Genomic DNA, 19758 nt, shown 5'->3' with positions numbered 1-19758 from the left:
GCACCTACTTTTACGGCACCGTCTTTCTTCATTTTGTAAGGTTTTATAACAGTAAAATCTGGTCAGCAGATACTTACTTACTATTCATGTTAATGTAAAATAGTTGATTTTAATTGGAAATTCTGCTTCCTGCAGGTGTGTCCACTTAATTAAACAATGTCAAACTGGTAACACTGAGTAACTGATTTTACTAACTATACTGAAAGTCTGCTGTTAGAAAGAAAGACCTTGTTAGAAAGAATCAGGGACGTGCTTTTAAAAATCATAAAAATATTTGTGGTACAAAATAAGATCTGGTAAGGAAAGTAGTATTTAAATACAGAAGGGGCAAAAAATGAAATCTAAGGTCAGTGTTGTGTCTTTTTTCAGCAGTATCCAGTTGTTATTTCTTTGTAGCTCTGAAGTTCAAAAGGTAGGAATGGCCAGGAGCTGCAGAGGACAACAGATGAAGCCGTGATGACTCCACAGTCAGAGTGGCTGAGCAGGTTCACTCACGTTGGGAACGCTGCAGCAGCCGTGCCCGGGTCGCAGTGGGGTCATTCCAGAGCAGTGGCAGCAAACTCACTCCATTCCTCAACATTGCACGTCTCAACTATTGATGCAAAATGCAGCTTTCTAAGGAACTTGCATTTTAAACTGGTAAATATGCCATAAATGATCTTTTGCAATTCTCAGGAACAATTTAGGGACACAAGTGAAAGTATTCCTAAAGTGTAATGCTTAAATTATTACGCTGTTTCCAAGCTTGCATATAGGAAACAGAGGGATTGTGTTGTTTTTCATCCTTTGCAGTTTTTGTTGGAAACTTGTCAAACTGCAGAATGCCACGACACACTTTTCTGCTGGTATTTGCCCTATTTAGAAGCTTCTGTAACTGTGATGAGTTAATTTTGTAATTTTAAACACAGTTTTGAGGTCCTGATCTCCCTCTTTGGTAACTCTTTAAATCCCCAAATTTTGTTGTAGTATGAGTTTGTGTACATGCATCCACTTCAGATCAGAGATGCTTTCTGTCCCCTTGAATGCTGCCTGAACATAGTTGAAATGGGCAAAGTATATAGTTGTTTTTCTCTGTTATAAGAGCTTCCTTGGGGCTTTAGTTGTTTGTTTTTTTCTTTTAATTTAAGTTCAAGTTCTCTCTCATCCTTCCCCTCTTGAGTGGTTTGTTTTTTAAGCACTACTACACTGAGCAACTGGTGCTAATCCACTCTTATTTTTTCTTAAAATGAATTTTGAAGAAAAGCAGGAGCAATAAAAATCCATGCCTTCCTGAATAAGACTTTAGTTTTGCCTTCTTGCTGTTCTGTTGTGCCTTGCCACATATACAGGTTCTGACTTTGGCATCTCTTGGGAATGCTGGATTGAAAAGATGAGTCACCTCCCAGTGTGTGGATGCCTCTGCTGTGGATGTGGCTTCACTGGTGTGTGTTAATAGAAAACAGACCTTTTCTAACTGGAGGCCCCTGGGGCTGGTGTGGGGCTGGAGTGGGAGAGGCCAAGGAAGCTGGCCTTGTTGAGCCTGTGAATGTTGCAAGGAGTCCAGTAAAAAGATAAAATTGGGCTCTTTGTTGCATATGATGAGAAGATAAAAAAACAATGGGTATAAATTGAAACTCAGACCAGAAGAGAAGGTAAAAAAGGTAGTGAAACAAGTTAAAAACTGCTGGAACAGGTTGCCTATGCAGGTTCTGTCCTAGGAGTTTTTAAGACAGGGCTAGGTGTGAACTACTCACAGCTGGCTGCCTTTGAGCAGGGTGTACAATTATGGACCTTCCTGATGTCCTTTATGGCAACTTACCCTGTGATCCTTTCCTCCAGAAACTTGAGCAGTAACTGGCACTGAACTTCCAGCCCCTCCGGCTACATTGCCTGCTCAATTCCCTTTAAAGGGAAGGGTTTTCTGTGTAAAACAAAATTTGATGTGTTCTTGAAGATTAGTTGCCTTTTCAGGAGGGGTGGCTGCATAATTGCAGGGTGAGACAATCAGATGTGTGCTGTCTCTCAAAGTTTACTATCACTAATGCTCAAGGTTTCAATGTATACAGCTGACTTCCTGACAAAGGCACATGGTAGCAAGAATACATCCAAAGGTGACATGGAGCCAAGCTTGGAATTGTCATCCTTGCAATGAAAAACATATTTTCTTGGTATGCATTACTCCTTCTAGCTAAAATAATGCCTTTTTTTTTACTTTAATTCTATGTCTTGAAAGTACTTTCAACTTCCCAGCTTCTTAATTAAGGAATTAAATTTTATTCCTTAAATTTTATTCCTTGAATTTTATTCCGAAAATATTTTATTTAAAAACAGCCTCTTCGTTGCTCTGGACCAATTACTGTGTGTCCTTCCTCTTTTTGCTGGCTAAGCACAAGAGTGTCCAACATGAACTAGACCTAGACTGTCTGACTGCCTATTAAATAACAGTAAAATAGCAGTGGTCACTCATCAAACTTAGATCCCATGTTTATTCCCACACTGTTTTTTATTTCTTTAATCCAATGTTGAGATTCTTTGCTTGTGTATTCAGTCTCTTCAGCCTATGCACTAAAGCAGCTTCTCTTGAGAACGGGCCTTTGGCCGGTTGCTCTCCAGGCTGAAGGACAGCAGGGGTTGGTGAGCTTAGATTATGCCTGAAAACTCAAAGGACCAATAATAATTAACAATGATAATTTGTTAACAAAAACCAGGCATCTGCTTGGAGCTAAGGGAGACATGTCCAAACCTGCAAGGTGCTGGTATTTACTGGGTCTTTGAAATCAGAAAATCCGTGTGGTGTCTCCTCTCATGGGCACACAAACACAGTTCCAGCTGCGTTGGCTCCAGTGCTTGTAAGGCTCCTGTGTCCTGCCTGCCTCCTTACTGATCCTTGTGCTTTGGTGGGGCTCCACTGAAGTCAACTTCAGTTCCTCTCCCCTGGAAAGTTTAATTCTCCTTTTGGCTTTCTTGCCCCACCGAGTCCACGTGCATGTAACAGTCGAGACATATAAAGACCTTTTAAACAGCTCAAAACATGATGAATGTTTATTTTTTAAATCACATTCTTTTAATCATGTCCAATGCTTCAGTGACTCAATACCCTCTTGGGATCTTGTGCCACCAGAATTCATAACAATCTCTTTATTTCAGTTACTGGATTGCACCTGCAAACCAACAAACCCCTGTAAAGAGGAAATGCATCTTCATTCTTGTAAGGTGAATCCTTAAAACCTTTGTTTTATAAAATACAGTGTCTTCCAAGAAAATTTCCTTCTGGAAAATTAGTTCTTGTCAAGTAAAGGACAGACAACTCATCATGAATTAAGAAACCTCTACTCTAGCTACTGAATGTATGACTCCAGAAAAGAGAAGTATATTATATGGTTTTATTCTAACACTTTTTTTAAACTGTATCAATAATAAAGTTTTGATGAACGAAGTACATGAACCTTGCTAAGATCATTTAAGCATGGAATGTCTACAATGTAGTCAGCTACAACCATTTACTACTTCTTTGAGTAGAGATAAAATTTCGATTTTACATTGAATTTCCAAAGTACACGGAAAAAATGAAATAGGAAGAGCATTTACATCCATTTTAATTGGTGGCAGGCATAACTTCATAAAAACAAATGGGGAAGAAAGACCATTTAGCAGAAACCTCAAAAAGTGCAGTTACAGATTTGTTGAATGACAATCTTTCACGAGATTCTCCAGCAGGCTTGGTCTTTCTTTCAGACATTAGGGTCATTAAACACTGTCACACAGAAGTTCTCAAGGTAAGTGAAGATGAAAGCATACTGCAGAAACAAACTGGTGCTTCCATACATTTCAATCCGTTGGTGAAGGAGATCTCCTCAGGTAATTTACCTTTGTACTGCTTTGCTTCGAGGTAGTCGGTCTCCACCTATTACAGATTTGTTTGAATTATTACCATAAATCTTTACATGGTGACCTATGCACAAATTACATAATATATTAACTTTCGTGCACAAAAATAAAATTGGGAAACCATAGTTAAAATTTAAAGAACATAGAAAAATCACAATACTATTAAAGGGGAACATCCGATTCTGATATAAATTTGAACTGCAAGAATTTCATGATGGTCAGATGTGAAACTTCATATTTAGAAAAGAAAAAGTACATCAAACTGAATAATGCTAGTAGTATATAAAGCCAAATCACACAAGATCATTTCAAGATCAATGTAATAAATGCTTATTATTTAGCAGAAAAAAAATCAGGAACAATGTACAAAATAATAGTGCAAGAACAGCTGCAATCTATTTGTTCTCATCAGTTTTGAGATTTTGGTTAAAAACTTTACAGCTGGCGAGAGATGCTGCTGAAAAACTCAGATTCCACTCAGTGGGCTGATTAAGGCACATCTTTATGGACTTCAAATGTTCATTTTCTGTGTTCATGTCTATTGAATTCTGCGGCTCCGAGACTTTCACTTGTAGCGTGCTGTGAGAAAAGAAGTGGGGGTAGGAGAGGGAAAAAAAATGAGAAAAAGTTTAGTACACTTTCCTCTTGCCCTGCAAACAAGCTGATAAGAGGCAAGATGAGGTGCTGGCAGATCCTGTGTTCTGTTGGGAAGTTTTGTTGTTTTAGTGCGTGATGTTCCAGAAACACCAAGATTAGAACCCGACTGTGCTGTGCAGTAGATTGGGCTGGTCTGGGTGGGGATGGCTGAGGCCCTGTCCATTGGCAGTGCCAGTCCCAGGGCAGTCTCCTGCTCGTGCTGCTCCTTTGCAGGAGGTGCAGGAACAGCTGCTCTCGCTTCAATCTTTTCAATCATCTCCAGCTGACTACTGTAAAGACCCAGAGCAGGAACTGGGCAAGAGTTTGGGGCTTGTTTTTATTGATGACTATTAATTTACTGCAGCCATGGAAAGACTCACATATAGATGGCATTCTGTTTTAAATTTAGGGGGAAAAGTAACACAGGAAGGGAAAGAAACCCAGTCCTTTGTGGGGGTCACTAAGCAGATTAGGACAGATCTGTGGATTGAATTATCAAACAGTTTGGGTTGGCAGATACCTTTAAAGGTCATCTACTCCAACCCCCCTGCAATGACAGGGAGATCTTCAACTAGATCAGGTTGCTCAGAGCCCCATCCAGCCTGCACCTGAATGTTTCCAGGGCTAAGACATCCAGCATCTGTCTGGAAAACCTGTTTCATTGTTTCACCATCCTCATAATCAAAAATGTCTTCCTTAATATATAAAGCACACTCAGAAGACAGTTTCAATCCCTATTTCAAACCTCCTTATGTCTACCTCCTGAAGTGATTTGTCACCCTGAGTGTGATACAGTTTCTCACCATCCTTTTCAAAGTTTTTGAGAACTTCTAGAATGACAAAGTTGAAAATATTTCTGAGGCAATAAAAATAATGTTCAAAGTACTGTAATTAGGGGTAGGAGGTTATCACCATGCTAAAACCTATCTGAACACAGTTTTCCTATCCAAGGGGTGTTTAAGCAGCAGAAACAGCTTTTACTTGCAGTTCAGCAAAAGAGGTTCATTCCAGAACTCATTCTGAAGGATGGAATATGCTGTCGTGTAGTGCACAGTGCATTGAGTGCAGAGTAGCTGAGGACAGTCAGTCAGTGTAGGACTACAGCCTCAAACATTGTCCTGTGTTACTGAAATAGCAATGACTGACTTTGATTGAAACATTTCTATGTCACAGCAAAAGGGAAAGACCTTAGGCAACAGCTAGAATGACAATTCACTGTTGTTTCTCACAGATATCAGGAACAGTTTTACTTCTTTCACATTTTAGTATCAGCACCCCTCAAGGCTGTGTGCCTTGCTGACATGGCAGTGAAACAGATTTCTCATGTACTAACACTAGTTCCCAACCCTCCAAAATGGTGCCCTGACCCCATGCTCTGCATTTCCTCGTGTCATTATTCAGCCTCTATCTTTTGTCTTGTTTTGCCTTGTCCCTTTTCCTTTGGTTGCTCTGATCTTTTCCTTCCTGCAGGAAAAGGAGTGCAGGTGTAGATCATGGACAGGACTTCAATCAGCAAGGCTACTTCTTGAGTTTACACCCTCTTCAGACTTGGATCTTTGCCCTCAGAAAGTCAAAGGCTTTATTTATGACCATGGCATTAAGTGCATATGGAAGATGGTGTTAAGGCTTCAGTTAGCAGCTTTCCTCACTCCTACTGATTTTGTGCTTTTCAGGCATGGCCATGTAGCAAAACACAGCTTCTAACAACTTGCCAACAGCTAAATGAAGGATAGGGCAGGAATGTTTTGTTTTGGCTTTTTTAAAGGTTTGGGGTGGTTTGGGTTTTTGGCTTTTTTGGTGGTGCAGGTGTATACCTGCAAAGTACTTTAAAACCCAGCGTTTCTACTGTCTTTAAAGCAGTAGACAGATAAACTATGTTACATGCTGGGTAACACAGTTTCTGTGCCAGACAGAAAAAGCCAAAGGTTTGGGCTCCTTGTATGACCTGGCACATTTCTTCTGTAGATCAAGTGGGAATTGCACCAAGCTGCCAAGGGCCATTTTCCAAACTACATTGCTGGTGGTAAGAGTGTATCCTAGGTTTGGTGCAATTGTGGCCATCATTCCTTCTCATTTGCTTGGGCTACAAATGAAAATGCTGAGTGCTAGTATAGCACCAAGCAGCCCTTTCCAAGGACTCAGCTCTGTCAAGGACTGTTCTACTCTTCATCTTTTAGGTTTGTACAGGTTTCTGTACAAAGTGCAATCGGCTGGACTGAAGTTGCAAAACTAGAACTGGAATATGTGTTGATAATTTTCATGTGGTGATCTATTTACCACTCAGAGAAGAACTTTAGGAAACTCAAGACTTTACTTCTTAAATAAATGCATAAAAACAGGAATAGAAATTTTTTTTCCCCCCAGTTCCTCAGTATGGGTAACATCAACACAAAAAGTGAAAGTATTTGAAAAAATTTTACTTTAGTAAAAATTAAGTGGAAAATAATATGGTTAGAGATCTGCTTTAATATATTTGTTAATTAAGAAGAACCTAATCTTTTATCTTGCTTTTCATTCCTTCACCTGTAGTGATTTATTTTCCAGCTGTTGATGTAACAAGGTAAAAAATTTGTGTGTTTAAATATTTTAAAATCAGAGAATGTAACTAAAGGGATAAAGTCAAACAGAAGCAGTTGAATTTTTCCAGTCAAATCCATCAACAGATTCTACTCTAAATTTTATTCCACTCTACTTGCACAAGCTCCACAGTGCATTAAGCATTCCTAGCAAGATGTTACACACAGCCTGATGGTCCCAGAAGCCATGGAGCCTATTTCAGGAGAGCCTGGTAGAGTATCCCCACTTCACAGCCCCTGGAGCTCTGCACTACCAACACTCCAGTAAGAAGATGGAGTTTAATTCCCTAGACAACAGGCATATACTGACCTTACAGAATGGTCTCTAAAATGTTTTCTCAGAGTTTCCAATTCTGATGCCATGTGTTTACTATACCTGCAATCATCATCTGTTTTGTTTTCATTCACCTGGGACTGACTCAGTTAATCAGCTTTCGTGCATGTGATTGTGGAAGTCAGCTATAGGTGTTTCTGTGACAGGGAACATCAGAAACTACAGCCATGGCATATCCAATAGCTCTGTTTTCACTGGGGAATTTGAAGACAGGACAACAGTGCTGAAATCCCAGTGAAAAAGATGAAAACCATCTTCATTTTTTTTGCAATTTGTATGAAAAATTAGTGAGATGGCTTGAAAATTCAGCATTTTTTTCTTCATCTTAAATTATACTACCCTTTCCTAGCCCTTTTCTCTAAATAATCTTGAAGTGCTGGTAACATATTTACTGCTTAATTGAAAAGATTTTATATTTCACCATGTATAATAACTGATCCATATAACTGTCTCTTCCAAGTAAACAGAAAGAAAAAGGGATATGGAAATGCAACCACACATTTTGGTCTGAAACAAGAGCGATTTGGAAAAATGCCTCGGGGAGCCAAATTCAGCAGCCCCTCAGCAGGGGCTCTGCCATGGCTCTGTGCAAGGGGCCTGTTGTGTCTTAGAGAGGTGAGATCTTCCCCAGAGCCATGTGAAGCCCAGGGGTGGCACTGAGGCCATGGCACAGCACGCTGTGCATGGTGACCGGACATGCTGCTGGCTCCTGGGAATGGCCTCCCCTGCTCTGGGCTGCCTTTGGAAGCTGCTGCACACCAAACAATGGGGCTGCAGCAGTCAGCGAGGGCTTCAGGATGGTTTTGTGTGTGTTGGAACTCCCAGCTACCCCAGCACCGTCACTGAATCACCTCTGAATTTACCATCTTTGAACAGTGCTGCAGAAAGGATGGACTGCCTGTGTTGTACTAACAAATCACCCCCGTGCTCCTCTAACTCAGCAGCCAGATCAGAGTAACATCAATGGACTCTCAGGTGCTCTCTGGTCTCCTTGGCTAAGCAAAGAACCCTGTGTGTAGTTAAGTTTCTAGACCTGCTGGGGCCTAAAGGGATCATCTCTCCCTACAAAAATTTCCTCCTATCATTAAATAAAAAGGAATAAATAGAAAGGTTTGAATTCAACTTTCTACTAAAGTAAGCAATGAGTGGCCTCCCCATGCCCCTAAGTGCTAAAGAAAAACTTGTTCTTTTCTACACTTGCTGTTTAAATTGCCTGAATGCAACTATTTTTTAAAAATTCAAATTTCTTTCTTTAGTTTTACCTAAATCATCATTATCTGTAATAAATACTGATTTTTAATGTCAGGATGGGAGAGTAACACCAGAAAATTTGAAGCTGCCAAGTACAAAAGGAAAAGAATATTCTTTGAACTGCTTATTTTCTCTGCAGTTTGGAACCACATCCTCCTGGAAAAACAGGATATTTGTTGTTGTATAAAAATGATAAACTTAAAAAAAACCTGGCTAGCTCAAGTCCATATATTTGCTGAGTTAATCTGTCACAACATGTTGAAAAAGAGTAGGAAAAAGAAAAAGTAAGAATGGGTAAAAATATCTCTTATCTGTTAGGTCAGTCCTCAGCATTTCCTGTCGTGCTCGTGTGCTGTAAAACAGCTATGAAAGTATCACTGCAGGGCTGTGTTTCTCGAAGTCTTTTGCAACACCTACAGATAAAAACATCTCCTTCCCCACTATTTGGGAGCAAGGTCAAACTGGCTCTTACCCTCCTGTCTGACAGAAATTCTGCAAACTGCACTTGTTAAACACTGCCAGCAGAGATTGCAGACTGGCAGCTTGGAAAGCATAAGAGCATCTGTGACACACAGCACTGACTCGGGGCTTTTACAGAAAGGTTTCAAAAACAGAGTAGAAACAGTAAAACTTAACCAGAATTTAAAAAAAATGTTCTCTGTACGAACCCTGCTCAAACAATTTCTCAAAAAAGGAACATTGTAGGTTAAAATCTACAATGACTACAGTAGCCTCAGTATGACTTCCAACAGAGACTGATTTGGTAATGTAATATATATTGAAAAGACAGTAAACCAAGCATGCACAGTCTGACAGATTGTCTCTAAAATTTAAACTCATTTTTTCCACCAAGCCAAAACACAGCAGCAAAGAAATCTACAAATAAAATTTTAATGTCTCATTTCCATTTACCAACTGGATTCTCATTGCAGTATGAAATAACATATTTCAGCTGTGTGGATGGAATCTCATTTGGGAATCAGAGAGAGAAAAAAATGCCCTAGAAATCAATCAAAGCAAGATGGGGAGATAAGCAATATTCAGGGAGTCTTAAAAGTCAGATATAAGGGCTGAGTGCTAAGCCAGAGTGCTAAGACAAACAAAACAGCACAGAATACCAAGACAGGAGGTGAATTGAATGGAGACAAAAAAACAGGGTGAGAAGTCAGAACCAGCCATAAAATCCCAGACTGAAATTATAGTGGAAAGTTTATTTTGCTCTTCAGACTAACTCAGTTGTTTTCTTGGTTTGAGAAGAGGAAAAAAAAAAAAAAAAGGAAATATGAATGAAATACATATAAAATATATGTGAAAGATAACAAGAAGAGGGAAGTCGGAATTTGTGAGCACTCTTGGCCTGCCAGTGAAAGACCATTACTGACTAGTAGCTTTTTTCTGAATCTATATATTGAGATACCAGCACACTGTTAAAGTTTTAAGTTTAACTTGCACAAAGACAAAATCATACAGCAGTACTGATCACTGGTACTTCACCTTCAAAGATCACAGCACAACAGTAACACTGAAGAGCAGGTGGTTACATTTTCAGGCAAACATTTGGCAAGTGGAAGGGATGGCAACAGTTTGAGAGTGCAGGTAGAGAAGTAAGACAACTTTCTCCCCAAACCCAGTCAGCCTGAGAAAATTACACCCAACAGGTCATAGGCAACATAAAAGGTTTAAATTGCAATTTCATTGAAGAATTCAGGAACTAAAACTATTTTAAAAAATAAATTAATGAGGCTCCACAGCCATGGAAGTACAGAGCTCCATTTTAATGGCTCCCCACAATACAGGGCAGACTTGAATATATTTTGACAAGTCTAAATAGCAACTACATTCCTTCCCCAATTATTTCAAGCAGCCTGACTGAGAAAGTTTTGTAGAACAGTGATCTTTTTGAAAAGAATCACCATGTTTTGTGGTGTTACAGACTCTTCAGCAGTCCAAAGAAGACAAGAACAAGGAAACAGAATATTAATATAAGCTGTCACTGAAGTGGGCATGAAGAAGTCAAAATTTTAGGGTGTAATTTACTAGTGATGATAGTACATAACCCATTAAAGAAAAAAAAAAAGAATCCTATGATCTCAAATTGTTCATAGCATACTGTCTCAAAAGATCTTGGTAACAAAAAGCAGTTAAGATTCTAACAGCTGAAAGGCAGCATCATTCATCTGATGATGAACATAATGAATTCTTAGCTTCTAGGCACCACCCCAAAACAAGCCTTCCTCTGACCATCAGCCCCCTGGAAGAAAACTAATTTCTATTTATGACTAGAAGTTAGCAGCATGCAAATAAATAAAAGCCCTAAACGCCTGTTGTGCAGATGAGCACTGTTGTATTTGACTTACAAACACACTACAAGAGAAGAAAAGCTTTTGCTATTTTTTCTGCCTATTCATAACTAAGAAAGGTTTGGAAGGAGGTGCAATAAGGCGAGGCTGGGGGTTCAGAACAGCGTGTGCTGCTGGTTCAGGCTGTTCTGAGGAAGCACAGTGCCTCCATCTCAGTGCTCGCATGAATGCAGCTAGAGAAGTCCTGTCACTTGAGCTCAAATCTTTAATCCATAACAGTTTTTTGACATTATAAATGTAATTATGTTATGGAGAGAGATCATCTCAGAAATATGATGAGACAGTCCCTGGGTTGTTTAAAACCCACCAGACTTCTGAATTCAGGAAGGTCAAATGGCAATTTGCAAATAAGTAATTTCCTTTTCTGAGATTTCTATACTTAAATGTAATTTAAAACCAGCTGTAAGTAGTAAACTGATAAATAGGAAATGTCAGCAACAAATATGATACACAAGAGAATTTATTCAAACACACATCACAGGAACTTTAAATTAGAAAGACAGGTAACAACAACAACCAAATTTTAAGAATTGATACCTTAAGTATAGCTCTTATATATTCACTTGCATGGTAAATAAATTTCTTAAATTGTAAAAATAAATTATTATTTTTGAATGTTTTGCAAATTATGCTAAGTGCCCCAATAAAAACATTGAAGCCTAACTTTAAGTAGTTTTTTTCCCCCTAAAATTTACCCTGTATTCAAAATGAAAGACTTTACACATAGGCAAGAGAGCACAATTCAACTGAGAATAAGAATTTATTTTTAAAGAAAAATATTTTAAGTCATTCTTACAGCTTGTAGACAAGATTTTTTTCAGCTAGGTTTCCATTTCATGTACAGGGAAATAATCCATCGTTTGGACCAAGATTTCAATAGTTTAAAAAAAGACAGCTTTGAGGGCAGGCCTGGGTCATAAAATATCAAGTATAAGCTGTGAGTATTTGTGAAATTCACACCTTAGGTAACAGGAACTTGTGACAAGAGCCCTCTGAAAAGACTGACTGCTCTGAACATCCTGATTTTCAGGTATGCATGCATTTTAATATGAAATGTGAAAGTCTCATTATCCTAATTCCTAGCAGAATCATAATTTAGAAATATTCTACCCTGAGCTACAAAATGAAAACAAAGAATAAATCTGCTTGGAAAAAACTGATTGCAGTCACATTACTCACTGATGGCTTGACAGCTGATATAAAACATCCTAAACAAAGCAGAAATTCAGACTTATGGTTTTAAAAGTATTTTAAGTCCTAAGTTAATTTTAAGGCCATTTCTACTGGTATACACGAAGTAAGAAAAGTAGGTCTAACTTGATCTTAAGAAAGAGCTGCAATCAAGTTAAGATATCTGCCCCACTTACAGATAAACCATGATGAAAGACAGAAGCAGACTGCTCTCATGGATGCCCAGAAGTGACAGAAAGGAGCAAGTGGCAGTGAGTGGAGGATGGCGAGTAGGTGAGTGCACAGCCACTGAAAGAAAGTGTGAAACTCCTGCCTAAATTTAATTTGTGGTAAGGAGCCAATACAGCTGAAAGCAGATATAAGTCAGGTGAGTTTCTGCTGTTGAAAAGACAAACCAAATAGTAAAACCTAGACAGACTGAAACCAAAGAATAGAACACAGAAAAGGGCATGTTGCCTCCATAAATCATGAAGTTTCTCACTAAAGGTTTACATCCTCTTGACACAGCAAGAGATACCATTATCTGTACTCCAAAGGAATTGAAGAATAAGTTAAACAGTCTTTACTGATGTCTGGAACATGAGAGGAATCAGCATAAAAAAAAATGGTCCCCTTTCAGTTATGAAAAAATGCAAAGAAACAAAAATTGCTGGATCTGTCCCACAAGAAGAGAATGTGCAATTTGCCATGAATATGGCAGCAGAAACTGCAACTTGTCTAGAGTTATAAAGCATCCAGAGCTGCTGGCCCAAAAGTGTGGAGATAGGAAGATGGAATCTGTTTAAATATCTTGATCTTGGAAAAGACATATCTCTACACTGTCAGAAAAAAACTAAATTACTTGGCCTTCAATATGAAAAAAATGGATTAAAAATCTTGTACAGTTTTTTAAAAAAGTATTTCCATACCTGGATTGAAGAAATCTGTGACAAAAGCTGACTGACATTTTGCTCATGGTATTAAAAATCTCTTGGCAGGTATATGGACCAGACAGAATGGACCAAACAAAGTACACAATGAAAAATTTGCACTAAAAAATCAAAACAGGAACAAAACTGGGCTGCACTCATCTTCTGCAGAATATCCTTTGGCACTCACAAACACACAGCTTGGTATAAAAGGAAAGCTGATGCATGATCTGAGAATCAGTTTGGTACTAAAGGAGAGCACAGTATGAAGGCAGGATGCAGAGAAATGTGGAATAACCAGAGTGCAATGGTCTGGCTGGTCTGAACTGTGGCTCAGACAAGGGTCTGAATAAAAGAGAGGAGCAACAGCAAAGTTGTGAAAAGAACAGCAGCTCAGCAGGAGCCTGGTCTGCAGCAGTGCAGGACAGGCACTGCTGGGCCAAAGGCAGCTGTCATGCAGCACAGATGAAGAGACAGCCGATGGCAAAGGTGCAATTTTCACTACAGGAGCAGAGCTGATGTGCAATGACTTGACATCCCAACTGGGCTCATCACCCTCCTTGAAAAAGTGTGCACATCTTTCTACAAAAAGGTATAAAACTGCAGGGAAAACAAAGATAATCTGATTTATTAAGTGAGTAATTAACAAAAAAAGTTCATGAAAAATCACACACCAAGAATGAAATATAAAGTGAGCATTTAGATAAGAAAACAAGGCAGTTTGCTGAAAGCTGGCAATCCAACAATAGGAAAAAGGAAATAAAAGGAGATATGAAAACTGTGTCAAGATGATACCTCATGCATTGAAAGGAGACAATGGAGAGAGATGTGTCTCAAGAACAGCATTATTTTATAAAGTTACGCTGCAACCAATCAAAACATTGAGTCCTCACCTGGTTAGGACTGTGGAGTATGTATTAATTATTTCTCAGTTACAATAATTTCAATCTTTTATTTGAATAGCAGTGAAATAAGATTTACTTTTCTAGCTTTTTATAAAGTTCTATTAAATAAAAACCTTGTGAGCAACAAAGGAAAAAATTCTAAATAACTTCCCAATTGGCATCTCAATCGAGGGTCTACTTGCAGTTTTTCAAGTAAGTGATTTTCTCTTAAATCATACCTTAGAAAGGCTCACAGGTAGCACATATCCCTCTATAAATATATTCAGGTACAGGTCTATATATCACACATTTCTAAATAACTGTATTTGGTAAAACCCATAATTTTGATTTCCAAACTTTTTCCTCTTATTTCTTTCAAAATGCCTAATAATAAAAATCTTTAAATAACTATGAAGTAAACATGACTAATGAGGACTCCATAAACTTTCTTTATCCAGATCACACACCCAGAACCACCATCACATTTGAGATGACACTGAGCACAGGAAGCAGGACACTGCCCCGAGTGCCACCAAGCTGAGATGCTGTGGTGGGGTGTGCACAGCAATATTGGCAAAATCCTGCTCTTGAAATATTACACTTCTCATATTCAGCAATTTCCTTTCAGATATATCCATCTAATTAGTTGTTGATCATTGAAAAAAAATTGGTCTTAATTAGAACCTGAAGGTTGTCAACAGCTTTCAGAAACAGACAGCACTCTCAGTGACACCCAAGATTCAAGGACATTTTAGAGAGCCTTTCTTTTCCATGTTGACCACATGAAACATTGGAGAGGAAAAGGCTTTTGATAAGGAAATGCTGTCGTCAGAATATGGCAAAATTACTATTTCTATTAAATTAATATCCAGTTACCAAATAACAAAAAACATTTCTATTAGTCTCAAAGATTGTTTGAACAATATCTTTAAGGCACAACTATACAATTATAGACAAAATTAAAGGACACCACAAGGAAAAGGATGAACCGTGAATAAATGAGGTATTATATTTGGCTTAGAAGTCTGAAAAAGATTTAAAACCATCAAGCATCTGACTAAAACTATCCTTTGAGAAGGGAAAGATGAATTAGGAAAGAAAAAATCTACCCAAGAATACATGCAAACAACAACCCACTCATGTCACACCATTTTAAACTTCCCTCCTCGACTCTGGAACCACAATCTGCATTTTTTGAATGTAATTAACTGAAGATTCTGTATAAGGCACTTCCCAAAGATGTGGTGAAAACACAAAATCAGCACTAGCTTTAGCATATCAACAACAGAGAAATGCAAACTAAGGCACAGTACACAGGCCTCTATGAACTACAGCATCTCTCTTGAACTATTTTCAACACAAAAATGTGGAATTGTCTCAGCAAAATTAATCTGCTCTGGTCATGGTCAGACTACATGAATACTTAATTTACAGTTTACCTCTTCACAGGCTCTGGTGATTGATTTCCCTCCTTTTCTATCTAACAGCAACAAAAGCTCTGCTTTAAGGCCATGAACTCTCAACAGAAGAGAGGATTTTAAAAAGGACATGTACTTGTCAGATTTTCAAAAGCACTGTGCAGGCCTTGGAAAACTGCTATTTTCTCTTCTAGTAAAAGGCTTTCAAAGAAAGACAGAAGATTGTCTATATTTATTTAGTATTACCAGTTCCCCAAAGAAAGCTGAAAAATCTAGCCATTTCCTTAGGACCAAGGACAAATAGGAAAATATGACTATGAGTTTCTCAGTTTTTGAAGAGGTAAAATTAAAACCAGACAGTTAAAAAATACTGAATAAAATGAGGAAAAAAGCATCCCAGCTTAGGTATAAAACTGGGTATATAAATCCTACACAAAGGCTTAATGATCATGGCACTAAGCTACAGAAAACTACATATCCTAGCAGGTAGAGAAATTTGAAGACCTCAGAGCCAAGTTCTTTTAAAAAGTCTTATTATTATTCAAAGAAGCAAGAGTTAAAATCCTTAGCTCAGACCTTCAAAAGAAGATGAGTAACAGCATACTCTAAGGCAATATAGAAATAACCACAGTTTAAAACTGATCAGCACCCAAACCCTACACACCCCACACTAGATCACCTGATGTGAGAAAAAGAAAAGGAATGAAGAGTATGTAATTTGGCAAGTAGAATCCCAGAGTGTAAAAGAAAATGGAGCATTAGACTGTGGCATGGGAGCTGTGCTGTTCCATCATGGGGAATGAGGCAGACTCCATTAAGTTCATTAAATGAGGAAGGATTTACTACACATGTATAGTCATCTATAGATCAAGTGTACCTTTCTGCTTTTACACTTCTGCATTAAAAATGGCCCACTTACTGTGAACAGTCATTCATCTCATATTCTTCTTGTATTTCTATTAATGCTCTTTGGTTTATGTCTGCCTGTGAAAAGGTAACTTCTTGTCTGGCAACTACAGGTATGAAAATTTCTATCTGCTTACTCTGCATCACAGGTGAAATTTATTTTACAGCCAAGTAACCCTCTGATGAAAAGCCTTTGTGAAAGGAGCCTTCTTAAAAACAACAGATTTGGTGACTGTTACTCTTTCTCCTCTGCACTTTTCCTAACCCAATATTTTAAATTAGTCACTCATTAGGGGTGTAAAATGTGATCATTCCTGAAAGCAGAACAACCTGCTAAAACCAATCTTGTCTGTCACTAGGTCATTCACAGTACAAGGGAAGTGATCCCCATTTGTAGCTTTATTATCACTGGATTGCACTACCATGAGACAAATAAGCAACGATACTGGAATATTAAAGCCATTCTAACACAGATGAGTAAAAAAGAATTCACAAAATTCTCCCAATTTTTTTTGCTTAAAGTAACTTATACTATAACTTAAAGTATACTTTAAGTTACTTAGTTACTTTAAGTTACTTAAAGTAACTAAGTAACTTAAACTTATAGTAATGGATGTTAAGTTTAAGAAAATGTCTGTCATATTAACACGGATGTTATTTTATGTGCACAATGAAGAGACCAATCAGACTCACAGCAAAGTTTTCATAATTATGATTCTTCACTCTTGCAGCCAACTCTGAAATGACCACAAAAATTAGCAAATTCTCTTTTCAAGTACTGCACACACTTGATTTCATTAAGGTAGAATATAAAAATGACATTCAAACATCATAAAAAATTAAAATTGAGAAGTCATATTCTCTGCTGACAAATCCAATAGATCTGTTCTAAAACTCCAGACCACTTGAAGAAAAGTGAACATATAAGAATGAAAATTAAAAAGTTCGTGTTAGATGAAAATATCCTAACTTTATGTGATAGAAATCAAATTTTAAAAGCTTTTGTACGCAAATTCCTACCCTGATATGAAGGGCAAGAGCATAGGTCTGTGATGTCAGCCCTGCCTGCTACTGTAGAAGGTTCACAGTCTCTTTTCCATCTGTATGAAGTCCACACCCTCTGAAGCAGATTTTTAAATTACTCAGTACCTTTACTCAGTAAGATTGTAAAATGGAGTATATTACATATCCCAGTTTTATTGTTGGATTAATAGTTTTTTGTATTTTAGCTTGGCTTTCTTGAAACTTTTTGCCCAAGTCCAAAGCATGTTAATGTGACCTTCAGTGTTACAAGTGAACTATTCTTGTGAAAAGAAAACAAATGCTTTCCTAAAAACATGCTTATGTAATTTTCCTTGCACAATGGAGAATAATAGCATTTCAGTGTTGCTAAAGAAATGACAATTGCCAGAAGATGGATTTAGAGTAAAAGGGAACTGCCCCCCAACACATCAAATGCACTGTGGAAGCAACAGTTCAGAAGTATAAACAAACATCAAATGGACCCATGTATCTACCAGCCACCTTATCTTGAATACAATAGGCAATGAGAAAACACAAATAACTCTTTTCTGTTGCTGCAATGAGTGCATGGCTAGTTCTGGTCGATGGACACTACCTTGAGCTGTAAGAATTCAATTGTTTATTCCTGCTTGCACATGCTAATGAAAAAAACCAAGAGTACATAAAAATTTTGGTAACAACATTCTGCCCACCTGCCACAATGTTTCACAATAAAACAGCATCACATCTCTCTCTTTAAGAACATTTGGAAAGACCCCAAGTTTAAGAAAAACTTCAAATACTGACCACAAATGTGTCTATAGCAACATTTCAAGCATGACAACAGAACAATGATATAATTTATGATACCACATAAACAAAAATACAATCCAAAGAACACATGAACAAAACATGATGTTTTCATGTGCATTTAACTCCCAGATGCAGGAATTGGGTTTGAAGTCACATGCATGCACAGCTAGAAATCATGTTGCTCCTTTTCAGGGAGTAGTTATATTAGACTAAAAATATTTGTATGATTTCCTTGGCTGGTGCAGAAAGTACACAATGTTGAATCAACACAGCAAAACAAGACATCCTTCCAATATCAGACAATCCTCTGATAGTGCAATAGTACCCCTAGGAAAGATGTGGGGTTACAAGTGTGGAGACAATTCCAGAATCATCATTCTTTGTCTTTTAACATTTCCTTTATCAAATAATTTCCTATCGTAGCTTTTCTGAAGACAATGACTGATATGAGAAACCATGAGTAAAAGGGAAAATAACAAAAACTGCAAATGAAATAATGTAAAATATCAAAATAGTTATCAGATTTCCTGAAAATCCAAAACTGAAGGATGAAAGTTATCAGGTAGATAAAATTGAGTCCCAATTAAAACTAACATTAGACCGTATCACAGTAATAGGTCTTGCATTACCATAGAAACAAAACATTTACAGATAAATAGAATTGGAATGTAACATTTTCTCAATGAGTTACAAGTATGAGAGAGCTCTTTCTTCGTTTGTAATATAGAAATGGGTAAATTCTATCCTCTCCTTTCCTAGTTTGTTTTTTTTTACAGCAATTTTGTGTCAAAGTTTGAACTTCTTAAAAACAAGTTATTTATGTTGAGCTTGGCTCTAGATCAATGAATCAAAATACAAAAGAGTAGTCCATAGATTAGAAAATGCTGTACTTTGGAAAAAGCAGGGTTATACTGAATGAGCTTAATATGAAGAATTCTATACATCACATGAAGTACAAAAGAAATGAAGCATACAAGAGCCGTTATATTGTTTATATTACAACTTAAATTAACCTTTCCATTTATTATCAGAGATCCTTTTCTAAAAGATAGAATACAAAGGAGAACCTAAAATTTTGACCTGATATTTTGAATAAGGTTTTTATATTTGGCCAGTATATCAGATTAGCTAATACAATATTGTTTCTACAAAGGCAGTAACTTAAATCACATTGCAGGAATTGCATTTTACTTGGCGAGGATTTCACACCTTAGTAATTTTGTTGAAATGAGTTAAAACTTCTGTTTAAGGATATCTCTTCACCCAACAGAAGAAATAATTATGAAATAATTAAGAAATATGTCCTCTTCTAAGTAATATAATGGCCTTTTTGAGATCACAGTTGTATTACAATGTATTTATAAATATCTATCTTTAAAAAAATATTTAATTTCACACTAGCCTAAAAAGATTCCAAGCCAAAGTATTTAGCAGAGTAACTGTATACTGTTCTTGTGAAAAATAATTTTGCATTTTAAATTGCTGTGTAAGGATTCAATGTGCAAACCCCTTAGTCAGCAGATTTCATTTGGCATGGAAAGGAGACTGAACTGGGTCTCTTACTGAATAATTTTCAGAAGTACAAAATACTATATTTTACTGTAAAATTACA

At 37.4% G+C, this 19758-nt stretch overlaps 1 protein-coding gene across 5 annotated transcripts in view; it reads right to left on the bottom strand.

Annotated features, from left to right (window-relative positions):
* Positions 1 to 2988: 2988 nt before the first annotated feature.
* The window catches only part of LCORL (ligand dependent nuclear receptor corepressor like), an 81736-nt gene continuing 64966 nt past the window's right edge, over positions 2989 to 19758 (bottom strand). For 2 of the 5 annotated variants that reach the window (XM_050973424.1, XM_050973426.1), the window contains one exon: positions 2989 to 3883. In XM_050973424.1, coding sequence (XP_050829381.1) covers positions 3843 to 3883 — 41 coding nt within the window. In that variant the 3' untranslated portion in view covers positions 2989 to 3842. Of the gene's footprint in view, positions 4447 to 19758 lie in introns of all 5 variants that reach the window. The other 3 variants (XM_050973429.1, XM_050973425.1, XM_050973430.1) reach the window with 3 other exon arrangements.

The sequence above is a fragment of the Serinus canaria genome, chromosome 4, assembly GCF_022539315.1.
Source record: "Serinus canaria isolate serCan28SL12 chromosome 4, serCan2020, whole genome shotgun sequence".
In the NCBI taxonomy this organism is placed as follows: Eukaryota; Metazoa; Chordata; class Aves; order Passeriformes; family Fringillidae; genus Serinus; species Serinus canaria.
The sequence above is the reverse complement of the archived record's forward strand: the minus strand, read 5'-3'. Positions and strand labels throughout refer to the sequence as shown.